Source organism: Elephantulus edwardii, unplaced genomic scaffold, assembly GCF_000299155.1.
Source record: "Elephantulus edwardii isolate Elephantulus edwardi_28Jun2011 unplaced genomic scaffold, EleEdw1.0 scaffold00063, whole genome shotgun sequence".
Classification (NCBI taxonomy): Eukaryota; Metazoa; Chordata; class Mammalia; order Macroscelidea; family Macroscelididae; genus Elephantulus; species Elephantulus edwardii.
Window position 1 is genome coordinate 6,216,239 of NW_006399813.1, and position 13,357 is coordinate 6,229,595.

The window sequence follows — 13,357 nt, forward strand, 5'->3', positions numbered from 1 at the left end:
TGTCAGAATTAACCACTTCTTAAGCCAGAGCTTATCAATATTCTTATTTAAAGTCCATACTTGCATAGCATACAATCCTTCATAACATTTAATTTTTTTTAAAAAGTATTAACTATCTGGGCTTTTACAGAAATATAGTTTGCTGAGTCCTGCCCTGCTTAAATTAGTTTTTTGGAGAGAGGCACTTAAAGCAAGTTTTAATCTTTCACTCTCCCCAGAATCTCTATTTTCATACAAATTATGACCTTCTAGAACCTACCCTAGGTCAAGAACCTCTATCCTAAAGAATACTCTTTGCCTTTCTTTTACCAGTTGTTTATAACCCAGCAAGATTAGGACGGATCATCATGTTAGCCACTACACACTCCAGATCCCACATATGTGCAGGATATCTGTCTGAAGGAAGCTCACAAGTAAACAGTGGGTTGCATTATAGCTACTTCAAAAACACAGAGCAAGACTCTCAAAAAGAAAGATATTTGATCTCAGGGGGGAAAATCAGTATGCAAATTTGCTGTTAAAATAGTATTTATTTAGTGCTTACACTCTGTCAGACTATTTAACCTTTCAATCAACCTGTGGGTATTATAAATTAAGCTTGAGAGAAGTCTGCTGACCAGTTCAAGCACTTGAGCCCAGAAGGGCCTGTCTTTAAAGTTCAAGTTCCATCCATGAACACCACTGCTTCCCTGGTGGCTTGCACTTGGAACTGGGGTGTATCTTACTGATACAAACTAATCTGACTAATCTACTTTTCAAGAGAAATTGAAGGAAAAGGCATGTTAATTATGTACGTTCTAGAAGTCTGTAAAAAAAACCCAAAAACTGAGGCTGCCCCTGGGACATTCCTGTAAGGACATGCTGCCTGATCCGAGAGAGGGATTCCAGTGTTCAGAGAAACAAGGCTGTCTGGGAATTTCAACCTTCCATTTCCTCAATATCCTCTCACTGGCTGGGATTTAAGTTGTTAAAATCCAGAACCTAATCTATTTACCAGACCATCTCCTCTACTCTTTTCAATGACGACCGCCCTAGTCAGGCACACAGCATGTGCCCCAGTCACTCCTCTATCAGCCCTGTCCTGTGCTCCTGTCCAGGAACAGGAGTGAAACCCAGTTCTTGGCTTCTACCCCCTTCAGTCCCTTCCTTACCAGCAGGAGAACATGTGGCTGCCAAGCAAGGTGCTGGTGAGCAAAGGGAGGTCAGCCTTTTTGACTTGGCTTTTCAAAGCATGTAGGAAGCATCGTTGTAAGAGTTCATCCATTTGCCCTGTAAAAACAAGATAGGACTCACATCCTTCCTGAGGGAAGCAGAATGTCTGACACCCTACAGAACAGTTCTACCTCTTTCTCATCTCCCTGACTCCAAAAGGAACCTATTTTCAGGCATCAAAGCTCCCAAACTCTTAAGTACTGTCTTTAAGGAGGGCTGATCCCAGAGAAGGGGCCAAGTCCCATCAACTAGAAGAGTTTATACACAGAAAACAGAGCCAGAGGTAATCTGAGGGGACTAGAAAAATCCCACTGGCAAGGGCAGGTAGGCACCCAGGGAGACATGACGTATGGAAGACTCCCAGTCAAGAGGTCAAAGGGCTGCTGGACTACATTCATCCAAACTGAGGACTTTTCCCTCCATTCCCAGAGCTTCAGTGCTGCTCCACTCAAAAGCAGCACAGCATCTCAGTCTCTTAAGACTGAGAGGAGGAGGAATGGACACTCCTGCTCCCAAAACCAGACCTTGAAGGATCTTGTTGCCTGCAGTGTCTTGGTTCAAGGCCTTGACGCTGCTGTGTTCTGAGGCTTCTGAGAGGGACTTCTCCCCACTTGGCGGAGGATCCTCCCCATTCTCCTCCTCCTCTCCTTTCAGCTGCAGGCCCCTCATGTCTTCCTGCAGGGTCGGGTCTGCCAGGACCGAGACCTTCTCTTCATTGAGATCTGGGGGATCCAGGGCAGGTGGAGCAATAGAAGGTGGAGGGGACCTGTCTCCAGATTTCCTGGAAAAATCTCATGTCAGAAATATCAAGCAGTACCCACAATGCTCTCCAACAGGCAGGTAAGCACAAGAAACATTCTCCCCATTCTACCCTCTCAAAACCCCAGTAACTCCACTTCTAACTCTGGGCCTAGAAAAGTTCACGCCTCTGCTTTCTCATCTCTGAAATGGGAAGCATAAACCTTGTCTCCTCAGCATTTTAAAGGAATAATACCACTACGATGGTTATCCTGAAATAAAGATTTAAAAATGAAGCATTAAAGAGGCAGTCTACCAAAATATTCCTTCATGTGAGTAAAAAAGTAATAAAACTCTTCTGAATGAAATAACAAAATCAGGATAGTAAATAGGTCTGTAATCTACAATACCAGTCTGGTGAATTACTAACTGAAGACAGAGTTATTGTGTTGTTATGTGCCACTGAGTAGCGACCCAAAGTACAATAGCTCTGACACAGTAGGTAACAAAATACAAACAGCTGAACTGTTCAAGAACTACAAAATCAGCTGCTGCTTTGTTAAATGAAAATTTCACCTAACTTGAAGAAACGGTCATGGTTTTTGGTTTTATATCACCATGCTTCAGGAAGACTGGAGGTGAGGGGAGAAAGCAGCAGCAGTAATACTACACAGCGGAGCATGCAGAGATCAAAGCAAAAGCTGTTATCTCCGCCTGGTTCACGAAGATCAAAATAAGTTTTAACTGAGTTTATAGGAAGGCATGTCAGACAGGTATATCTCAAAGATATTGTGGACGTGGTTTCAGACCACCACAACAAAGTAAAAGCTGCCATAAAATGAGACATACAGATTTCCTGTTTGTTTCTCAAAGCATATAAAAACTGGTTGCTAATACCATCCGTTGTCTACTAGTGAAGACCTGGTGGTGCCAACTGGTTCAATCAAAAGGTGAGCAGTGTGAACCCATCAGGCATTTCACAGGAGAAAAATGAGGCCGTCTGCTTCTGTAAAGATTTACAGCCTGGACACCCAAAGGGGCAGGTCTACTCTGTCCTACTCGGAGGCTATGTGTATGATGACAATGAGCATGTTGTCTATTAAGTATACAAAAACATTATGGAAAAAGTCTAAAATTAGGGAGGATTACTAAAATGTAACACAAGTGAGCACATATTTTTGGGAAAAGGGCATAAACAAACCTGCTCATGACTGTTGCCACAAATCTTCAATTTGTAAAATATGTGATATCTGCAAAACTCAGTAAGCTGAAGCCCAATAAAACAAGGTATGCTTGTACCATTAATAGCAAAGTCACGTAAATGTATGTAAGCTTAAATATTTAAAAATTAAATAAAGTAGATTTTTTTAAAAAGGGTAGTGCTCTGTAACAACTGACTAAACAACTTTACCCAGCATGATCTTGATTGCTGTACCTGAAATGCTAGTTAGAAAACAAGCCGTTAGAACAGTATCTCCCCTCTAATACTCTGGCGGCCTAGTGGCAAGAAGCTGCACTGCAATCCCAAAGGCAAACAGTTTGAATCCGCGGGAGAAGGACGGAGCATTTCCTCCTGTGTGATTACTGCCTCTGAAAACCCATGGGAGGGTCAGCTATAGGTCAGTCCCAACTCGATGGTACACAACAACAACAACAACAAAAACAACAAACAAAACCTGCTAGTACACACGCTAATGAGGTTGTACTTCCAGGAAACTAGGGCTTGATCAGTATTTGTTATGTGAATAAATCCAAGACAGGGCTAGAAAAAGATAAGAATGGGCCTATACCAACAAGCTGCAACACTCGGCAAAAGGACCAGATAGCCCATCAACAAACGAATGGCTAGAGAAGCTGTGGTATATTTGCACAATGGAATACTATGCTGCATTGAAAAACAAGGAACTCATGCAATATTATTCAAAATGGTTGACTCTGGAGAACATTATGCTGAGTGAAATATCCCAGTCACAAAAGGACAAATATTACATGATGCCACTGTTGTAGAATGGGACTAACCTCAGGGTTGGGGAGAGACTGAGTAAGATGGGTTCAATAATGTATACTGCACTGAAACAGAGGAGGGAGAAAACTGTTTAAAAGAGATATGTGACTAGGTATTTCTGTCATCACAGGAGTCTAGAGCAATGGCTCCATGGTGGAGGGGACCTGGGGGAGGGTTTGTAAAACAATGAAAGAATCTTTTCTTTTACTTTTCCATAATTTTTGACTCATGTACTTATAACTTGTTAGTTACATTTGTGTCTTCTAGGTTGCAACCCCCCACGATACATCTTCAAGGATATGAACATGTACGGCTAAGCACAATTAATAACAGTGTATCTAAACTCCAAAATCAATCTCCATAATAGTCTATGTGTTTCCTACTGCCAAAGGGGCCCTTTAGAGTAGTGAGAGAAGATCTTCACCCTGAAACCCACAGCGTCCCTTTTCAGCAGGAAGTAGCTAAGAGAATACGCCATCCCCTTTTCCTTATGAATCAGGGTGAAGTCTCTCTCAGGGAGGAGTGATAGGGAATGGCAAAGGACACACTGACAAAGAAGATTAATCAGAACTGACTTTGACAAGCACTGTGGCAATTGGACAATTAAAACAGACATTCGGATGGCGGGGGAAGAAGAACAAACTGGGGAGGAGGGTAGAGAGAATGGTGCAGCAATGAAGGAATGAAAACCCAAAATCCCTGTAAATGTTCATTAAAACTAATAAAATTTAATAATTTTAAAAAAAGGACCAGATAGATTGTTTTCAAGAAGAGTGCTGTTGACTATTTTGACAAAATGAAAGTACTCAGAAAATAAACTGGTATAGGGCTTTTTAAAAAAGCAACTGTTAACAATGAGAGAGTGATGAGAAGTTATCTCCACAAAGAGGTAACACTGGATAACGAAGGGAGTCAGTTTATCACCCTAATGTCTGATGACGGCCCTCCTTTGATTCAGATTCACAAATGAAAATTCAGGTGCTCTCCTTAAACAATGGGGGTAGATGAGGCTGGACCGATGGAAGCTATAAAAGCAAAGAATATGATCATCCCAAGGGGCAAAGTAGACAATTCTTGAAGTCATCTTCCAAGTTAAAGGTTCTACAATTCATCTAGAAAATAATCCAAGTTCTAATTTCCTCACCAAGTTGGGGGGGAAAAATAAAACCAAAACCTTCTCAAAATCCAAAACACCCTTGTCTCCACATTTGGTAAAGGAATTAGTCAACACTCTTACTCCTGGATCTCTCTTTTCTCACACAGCCAGGCACTAGGAAAAGTCAAAGAAACATGCTGTGTACCCACCATAAGTGGTCCTGGTAAGTGTGTCGCACAGAGAAGCCCCTGCCCTTCAGGCCTGCAGTCAGCATCTCAGCAGTGGACATGACAGCAACTCCGATCGCAACGGGGGCTCTGCGAAAAAGGAGGCCAGAGACGAGGGTTCAAACCATCTCCCCACGTATGTACAAAAGCTTCACAACTACAAATCTCAAGTATCCACTTGTCTCACAAAACTAAACTCAGTCCAGTCTCCACTTTTTTCAGATTATATGCAAGAATTATTTTTAAAAATCCCTTAACCAAACATAACCTTTCTATGTAAGTAATAGGTTTGCCACTGTTCTCATTGTCTTTGTTTTATTCCAATTATGAATTCACCCAGCCAGGATTTGGAAAGATAATTAAAGTTCTCCTTTCTTAATTCTAAAAACATAAATTACCTCCGTTACCTTTTCTTTTGTGCGGGAAAAGACCTGGTGATCTGTTCCCATGAATAGTACAATCTCAAATACTCTATGGGAAATTTTATTCAGTCACAGAGTTGTGTCAAAAATTGGCATGATGACACCTAACAGCAACAGACACCAGGCACTAAAGGCAGAGCCACTCCACAGGGAAGTTCAGAAAGGAAATAATTTATTCTTTAGAAATCATGCTGACAGAGTGGATTCCATAAGGGAAAAGAAAAGAGATAAATGAAAAGCCCACAAGAGAAGTTCCATTTGAGTTGGCTCTTTATAGCAGGGATCAATCCATAACCTCAGCTAGGAACTACATGTTCCCACAATGTCAAAAATAACTTCCGAAGCTCAAGTGAATAATCTCTGTAGCCCAGTACTATTCAAATATTGATCATGTAGTACCTGTATGGATAGATACAGGCTGAATAACAACAGAGAAACACACAAACCCCATAGGTAGCCTGAACTCAAGGGCAGGATCCCAAGATACAACCTTTAGGACTTGTGCTAAATCTGGAAGCTCCACCAGAAGCCCTAAGAACAATCTCAACACAGGAACTTTCAATCTGACTTCAACTCCAACTCTTAGGTCTTTTTCTTCCATCCCCACTGAAGTCAATAGGTCAAGACCTTTAATACCACAGTAGCATACTGAATGTGGCCTCTGTTGTTAACAACCTCTTGCACCCTCACCTCCTGCAGCAAATCACTCCTGGGCTCCATCCCTATATACACTATAAAGGCCAAACTTAGCAGGCCAAATATCTATTTATCTAGTTTTCTCCTATCTTAGGTAGAATGCTAGAGGGTAAAAAACCCCTATACACCATTCTTTTTAACTGTCCTATGGTAAAAAACAAAAAGAGGAAACGTTGCAGTGTGTTTGCTTCCAAAATACTCAAGAAAACAGGCTACCAGAGGTGAGCAGTTCGAATCCACCAGATGCTCTGCTGGACAAGGAGGGACAATCTCCTCCTGTACCAGTTAGATATGATTTGACGGTACACACAAAACATAAAGAAAACAGGAGGCTAATACTGAGTGGCAAAAGTAAGATCTTTTTTTTTTTAAACAGTAAGATCTTTAAACATTGTCCATCCTATGTCTTTAATCACTTTTTTCTTTCCTTTTAAATCAGCAATGAGATAGTATTTATCTCTCATTCAGATATACACATGAAAATGAGCCCTCCTATCCAGTACTGATGAGGGTGTCAAAACAGGTTCCAGTTGCCTTGTATGTGGGAGTAAAAAGTATATGATCTTTTTTTTTTGGTGAGGCAACAGAAAACAGGCATAATCTCCAACCTACCAGTTCTGCTTTTTAGTATCTAGAAAATCCTGGCACATGGTATATCTCTAGAAGCATAAAGAAGATACTGTTTGCAGGGGAGCTCTGGTGGCCTAATAGCAAGAAACTGCGCTGCAATCCTGAAGGTGCGCGGTTCAAATCCACCAGGTGCTCTGCTGGAGAAGGAAGGGCAATCTCCTCCTGTGCCAGTCTAATCCAATTAGGCCGTACACAACAAATTAAAAAAAAAAAAAGAAAGAAGATAAAAAGATACTATTTGCAGTAGAGATAATAAACTGGTGGCATCCTCAGCGCCTACCGGAGAGGATCTCATCCATTGACCACACAGCAGGTAAAAGTTTTGGCAGATATCTGTTCTGGCATGGAAATGTCCACACTATATCAAGTGGTAAATACACACACACACACACACACACACACACACACACATTATAATTGTTTGTTTCTTTTTAAACACATATACCCTAAATCATACATTTTTATGTGCACATGTATGTGTGTGATAAAAACCTCAGCAAGGACATTTTTACATGTTAGTAGGGTGAGGAGACTTCTGGTTTTCCAGCATTGTTTATATGATTACATCCTAATATTTTTTAAAATATCAGCATAGTGGTGATGGTTAAGCAACTATATTGAATATACGAAAGCCACTTTGAATTAAGGTATATGAATTATACCTCAATAAACCATTATAATAATTAAAGAATGATGGCGGAAGAAATATGTCACATTCATGACAAGCAAAGACTGAGAAGAAAGTAAGTAAAGTGGTATGGCAACTAATGTAGTGTCCTATATCAAATCCTTGAACAGAAAAAGACCATTAGAAAGAGTCTCTCTGGCATGACGTATTTGAATTATCACAAACTGCATTTAGGACTATTTGTTTTTAACGATCCACAAAGCCTTCAATATCACAACCAGTGTTACTCTAGCATTGCACCTTGGTATTCCAAATTTTCCGCATAAGTGCACAAAATAGTTAAATACTGCATGTTTTGTCATTTCCAGAAATATGAAAAGTCAGCAACTGAGATAGTAAATAAATGAAGAATATGTATATACTAAAACATATCTGGAAACTTACATAATGTTTCCAATACCCAAAGACAAAGATAATAAAACTTAACAGAGAGAGTGAGGTATTTGGTTTATGTCCAAATCAACTCACAACAGAGTTGTCAGAATAGAACCTTGCCAGAAGTTGAGGGCTACTTGTAGTAGAAATACTGGGGAAAAAAACAGAAATAACATCTGCAGTTAACAGTAATATATTATGTTCTTTTCTTAGTTTCTATAACTAGATCATGGTTATGTATACATTGTCATACAAAGCAAGTAGTGAAAAAGTGTATGGGAACTCAGTACTATCTTTGTAACTCTTCTGAAAGTACAGAATTATTTAAAAATAAAATGTTAAGACAATAAAGAAGCAGTAGGAACAGCAAATATACTCCTTTCTGATGTGTGAGAACCCTACAAGTTCACTGCTATCCCCCCAATAGCCCACTCCCTGCTTCTTCCACATGAAAGAACATCTTTTTTCTTTTAATACCTCATCAATATTCTTTGTAAGGTGCCACCTCCCTTTACCTAAGTTCTGGTCCCCCTTGTCCCCCCCAGCTATCTGACACAGTACCTGTTCCCCACCAAGGCAATGGCACAGAGATCACCTTTCTCTACTTGAGGCAGACCAGAAGGGGGCACCACTAGTCCTGGCAGCATCAAATCTGCAACAAACAAGACAAAAATATCACAACCTACATTCTGCCTCCCTTCCTAAACGAGTTGGATTGACACAGTGACTGCAGCAAAGGGCTCAAGTGTATCAGAAATTATGAGGATGTCACAGAATAGGACAAGGTTCAGATACGTTGTTCACAGGGTCACATGAGTCGTAATTAACAACATCTAACAACATCCTTGACATATATTTGTTCGCTCAATAGCATTTATTATGTACCAACCATGTTATTCATAATAAAAATGTAAAATGGCAAGCTAATTATCAGACCTTCTCCCTTTAGGGTATGAGTGACCAAACAAGTGTCAAGTTATGCATCCTTTACCATGACCTATCTTTTCTCGGTTTTCTAAATTCAGCCTATGGGTTCAAAGCATAGATCTGGTTGTTCTCACAGCACTTTCACATCACTTATCTTATTTAAGCCTGACAATAGTGTGAAAAAGGTTCAGCAAGTTCATGGACCCAGTAAAGTGAGAGATGTATCAACACAAGGAGACTATTCCATTTTTTTTCAATTGCTTAAACAGACACAATGTGCTGTGGTGAGTTTATTATTCAAAATGGTCTTCCTAGATCATTGCCTTTGTCACATGGCTGGGCAGGAACATACAAACAGGGATTGGCCAGTTTTGCTATCCTGCCAAGTTAAACTGAGCCACTTTAGCAGCAGAAATGGGTAATCTCACTACCAGTAAAAGAAAAGAAGGAGAGAAAGAAGTCAAATCCTTCAGGGCCAGAGATTCAGGCACATCTCAGACCTGGATTTAGATGACAGCAGCAGCAGCAACTGAGAACTAGAGACTGGTATGAGACAGAGCTGGCCTGGGGATGCAGCCCCAAGGAGCTAAAAACCAGAGGCCTTTACCCATGTCTACTGGAGGTCTTCGGGGAGACACCATAATTGGCAGGACTAAGAGAAAGCTTTGCAACCCTGATCTAGGGTTGAGAGGCTATATATAGGTCAAAAAGTCAGACAGTACACATAATAATCTGTCCTCACTGAAGAATTGTATCTTGTTTTCAAACTGACTTGCAACCTGTTAACTTGCTTAACAGACCTCATAAATGTGAGTATGGTTCTGTTAGTTCTATGTGGCCAAGGTAACAGATTATTGGATCCTACAGTAGGGAAGTGAGAGCCCTGGGAGGGATGGTTGGTGTTAGAATTGGTAGAAGTAGCCTTGGGGAGGGTGGGGACATGAATGACCTCATAGAAATTGGTTTTGTGTTGAGGATTTTCTTGGGGACTGTTCCCCCTTATGGAGTTAACAGAAATTAGACATGGCTGCCCCATGACAACCTCACTCTACACACAGGAAATTATTTCATTTCTTAAATTAGTAACTCTCTGCTCTGTAGACTGTAGCCAACAGGCATAATATAAGAAAAGCCTTCTTCTTACCTGCTCCCCCTACCAGCTTCTCGAGTACCAGAGGCCATGTTGTGAAGGTTGGCAGAAGATCAGGGTATGACCACAAAGTGTACACTGCCCAAAAAAGAGACCCAGAAGACATTTAGTGTGAAAAATTCAATCTGCTAGGGAATTAACAAAATAAAACACCAAAGAGTTACTTCAATCAGGATACATAAAAGAGATTTCATCCCAGGGCTAAACAGAAGGTTTATCCCCCTCAACAGTAAGGGGATACTCAAAGAGGTTTCAGTTTTTGCAAGACAAAGACCAAAGAAACTAAGCATCACTTGAAGCTTGGAGGAACCTATTGTTCCATCTGAACTAGCAACAGAAAAGTGACTAAAAATGGAGCAAAGAGTCAAAAGGCTCCCAGCTATTACCTTAGAATCAAGTAACCTAAGAAGAGATAGCTAACTTATAGGAAACCTTAAAACCTTCTCATATTTATTATTTTTATTCCTTCTGTTTCCATAGTGATTAGCAGTTAAATCCTTAGAACAAAAATAGTTTATGCTTATCTTCTGATACATCAGGGAAGTGTGATGCAGTAGGAACAGCCTAAGGAAACCGCATTACACTCTGATAGCCAAGCCTGGAGGAAGAAAAGCCCCAAGCTACAAAATAGGTGTCAGCAGACAGAAGACAAAAGACCCCAGGGATCTATGACAAAGGAAAAAAAAGCAAAGATCCCTGGAGGGCCAGTCAGAAAGATCTGTGTGAGATATCCTGATTGAACTACAGTGACAAGACAGCAAGGTATACAGCTTCATTAAGTCAGTTTCTTTCTTCTAGGGACAGTTTTAAGGAATTTTTTTTTTTTTTAACATCTTCTGAACATCAACCTTTTAAAAGAAATCTACCTTATCCCTGATTTACTACATAAACCCTTCAGGCATTGCTCCTTCATTTTAGAACATCCTTTTGTAATTACTCCCTCTCTGCATTAACCTTTTGTACCTCTTTTTGACAGCAGCTTCCAGGCTTGACAGACTATCCTAGAAACATTAGGCCCACAGAAGCCCTAAGGCTTACCAGGAGATTTGGTGCTTGTTTGTTTTATGGGCAGGAGGTAATGGAAGAAAGACAGAGAAGCAGATTATCAGGGAAGGACTAATAATGGCCGTCTCTATCCTATTGCCATACCTGTCGGATACAGATTTTTCTCCAGTTCAAATAGGATGGGGTTACCACCACTCACGTACACAGTCACGGCATCCCCTTTGTGAGCATACAGCTTCACAATGTTCAGCTCTTCCTTTCCTGGTACTAACTCTGAGACCTGATTGGCTCCAAGGTTGGGAAAAGCAGCTGTCACATCAGCCCGAAGTTTTCTCCTGCAGAAAGTACACCAAAACCACGTGTGAATGCTGCTTGGGCTGCCTACCAAACACTGGTGGATCAAGAACTCACTATAAAATCATGCGGGGGTACAGGGCAAGACGCCTGGTTTCTGACGCCCTGTTCTCATACTCCTCCCAAGTACCCCAATCTCTTCCCCATCCTGTGTCTGTCCTACAAGCTCCTGGGGAAGGTTTTTTCCATTTTATAAAGGGGGAAACTGAGGCCCGGTGAGCAATCCTTGGCCTGACATTGGAAAAGTCAGTCCTGCCTTCTGGACTCCATCCTGTTTCCCTGGCTCAATTAGCTTCTCATATATGCTTAGTCACTCTGCCAGTTTATGAGTAAATACCAGAGCGCTAGTGGTGCTGTCTCGAGAGGGGGCCAGTTCGAATCCACCAGCTGCTCCTAAAAGCTGGGCAACCCATCAGAATCCACCAGAGAGACGACCCGCTGGAGGGTCCTCTATGAGTCTGTTCTGACTCAATGGCAATGAGTTGAGCCGAGAGGGCAACTTTAGAACAGAAACTGGTCGTAAATTTCCAAAGCGGTAATACGCGCTTGCGACACAGTTAAATAAACACAGTTCTGCTCCTCACACGTGCCTTATGGGGCGCCTCACCCTTTATCTGTCTTTTCTGCCAGCTGTAATCACTGGACACTTTGCCACGTACACTTGAACACTCGGTACCCCACCTGCGATCTCTCATCCGGCTCTAAACTCTCGGAGGACAAAGACCTTATTTATATTCCTTCTTTTCTGCATCCTCCACAACATCTTACTCTGCAGTCAATTAACAACGACTGAATTACTTTTTTACCTCGGTGGATTATCTAAACACCGTTTGGACTGGTGGTGGAAATCAACCCCAACAAAAAGCAGAGTCTTTTTTTCACCCTTCTCTTAAATGTATGCAAACTGCCCAGCCCCGTGGGGTCCCTTCGGCGGCGGGTCCCCTTGGCCTCTGTCCCAGGTCGGCCCACCCCGCTTCCACCGAGGACTCCGCCGCGGCCGGGGCCCCTGCGATCCCCCGATGGGCAGAGCACCCCCTGCTCTTCCCTCACCTGTCGGACCCCTTGATGGCCGTGTTGGACTTGACTCGAAAGGCTTTGGCGAACATGTCTGCAGGCGTGGGAAGCCGAGCGGAGCAGGGAAGCCGAGCGGAGCAGGGAAGCCTGGGGCTAGCCGAGCGGCGGGAACGCGGCGGGTCGGTAGCGCGCCACCCTGGGTGCAGCCATGCTGCGTCCCGGCTGGCAAAGCGCGCCGGCTAGAAACCCGGACCGCGAAGCTCGGAGGCTGCTGCCGAGGCGGGTCGCGATCGCCCCTAGTGACAGCGCCGGGAACTGACGCGCGTGCAGACCAGTTTGCATGACCGGCCGCGGCTGCCCGGGCGGGGGTCACGCTTGTAAACTAGAGGTCTTGGCTAGGCTGTAACCTGAATTTTCTCATCCCTTTTTAAAATTTCCAACTCATAACCCCCCTGGGGTAAGTCTAAGGGAGGACTAGCTGCCTCATCTTTCTTCCATGGTGCAACTGATGATGGAGACTAACGTCGTTAGCAGCCCAATTATGCTCTGAGCTGGTGGAATCAATTCCATCGCGATGAATTTAGTTTTCATTTGAGTTTGTAAATTTGTATGAGAGTTGTTGTTGTATATGATTGACTCGGAGCTGACCCATAACTGATCCTCCAGGAGGTTTTCAGAGGCACTAAATCGCATGGAAGGAGATAGCCCAATGGAGAGCTAGTGGATTCCAATGACGGGAGCTTTGGAATTGCAGCTCAGCTTCTCACCACTAAACCACCAGAGCTCCCTAATGGGCCACCAGAGCTTCCTATATGAGG

At 42.4% G+C, this 13,357-nt stretch overlaps 1 protein-coding gene across 2 annotated transcripts in view; it reads right to left on the minus strand.

Annotated features, from left to right (window-relative positions):
- Positions 1 to 12,631, minus strand: part of EIF2D (eukaryotic translation initiation factor 2D) — a 23,810-nt gene extending 11,179 nt beyond the window's left edge. Inside the window, exons 1-7 of one of the 2 annotated variants that reach the window (XM_006887932.1) lie at positions 12,576 to 12,631; positions 11,316 to 11,506; positions 10,161 to 10,244; positions 8,651 to 8,741; positions 5,261 to 5,368; positions 1,737 to 1,993; positions 1,152 to 1,269 (exon numbers count right to left, since the gene is read on the minus strand). In XM_006887932.1, coding sequence (XP_006887994.1) covers positions 1,152 to 1,269; positions 1,737 to 1,993; positions 5,261 to 5,368; positions 8,651 to 8,741; positions 10,161 to 10,244; positions 11,316 to 11,506; positions 12,576 to 12,631 — 905 coding nt within the window. The remainder of the gene's footprint in view (positions 1 to 1,151; positions 1,270 to 1,736; positions 1,994 to 5,260; positions 5,369 to 8,650; positions 8,742 to 10,160; positions 10,245 to 11,315; positions 11,507 to 12,575) is intronic. The other variant, XM_006887933.1, reaches the window with a different exon arrangement.
- Positions 12,632 to 13,357: the final 726 nt, after the last annotated feature.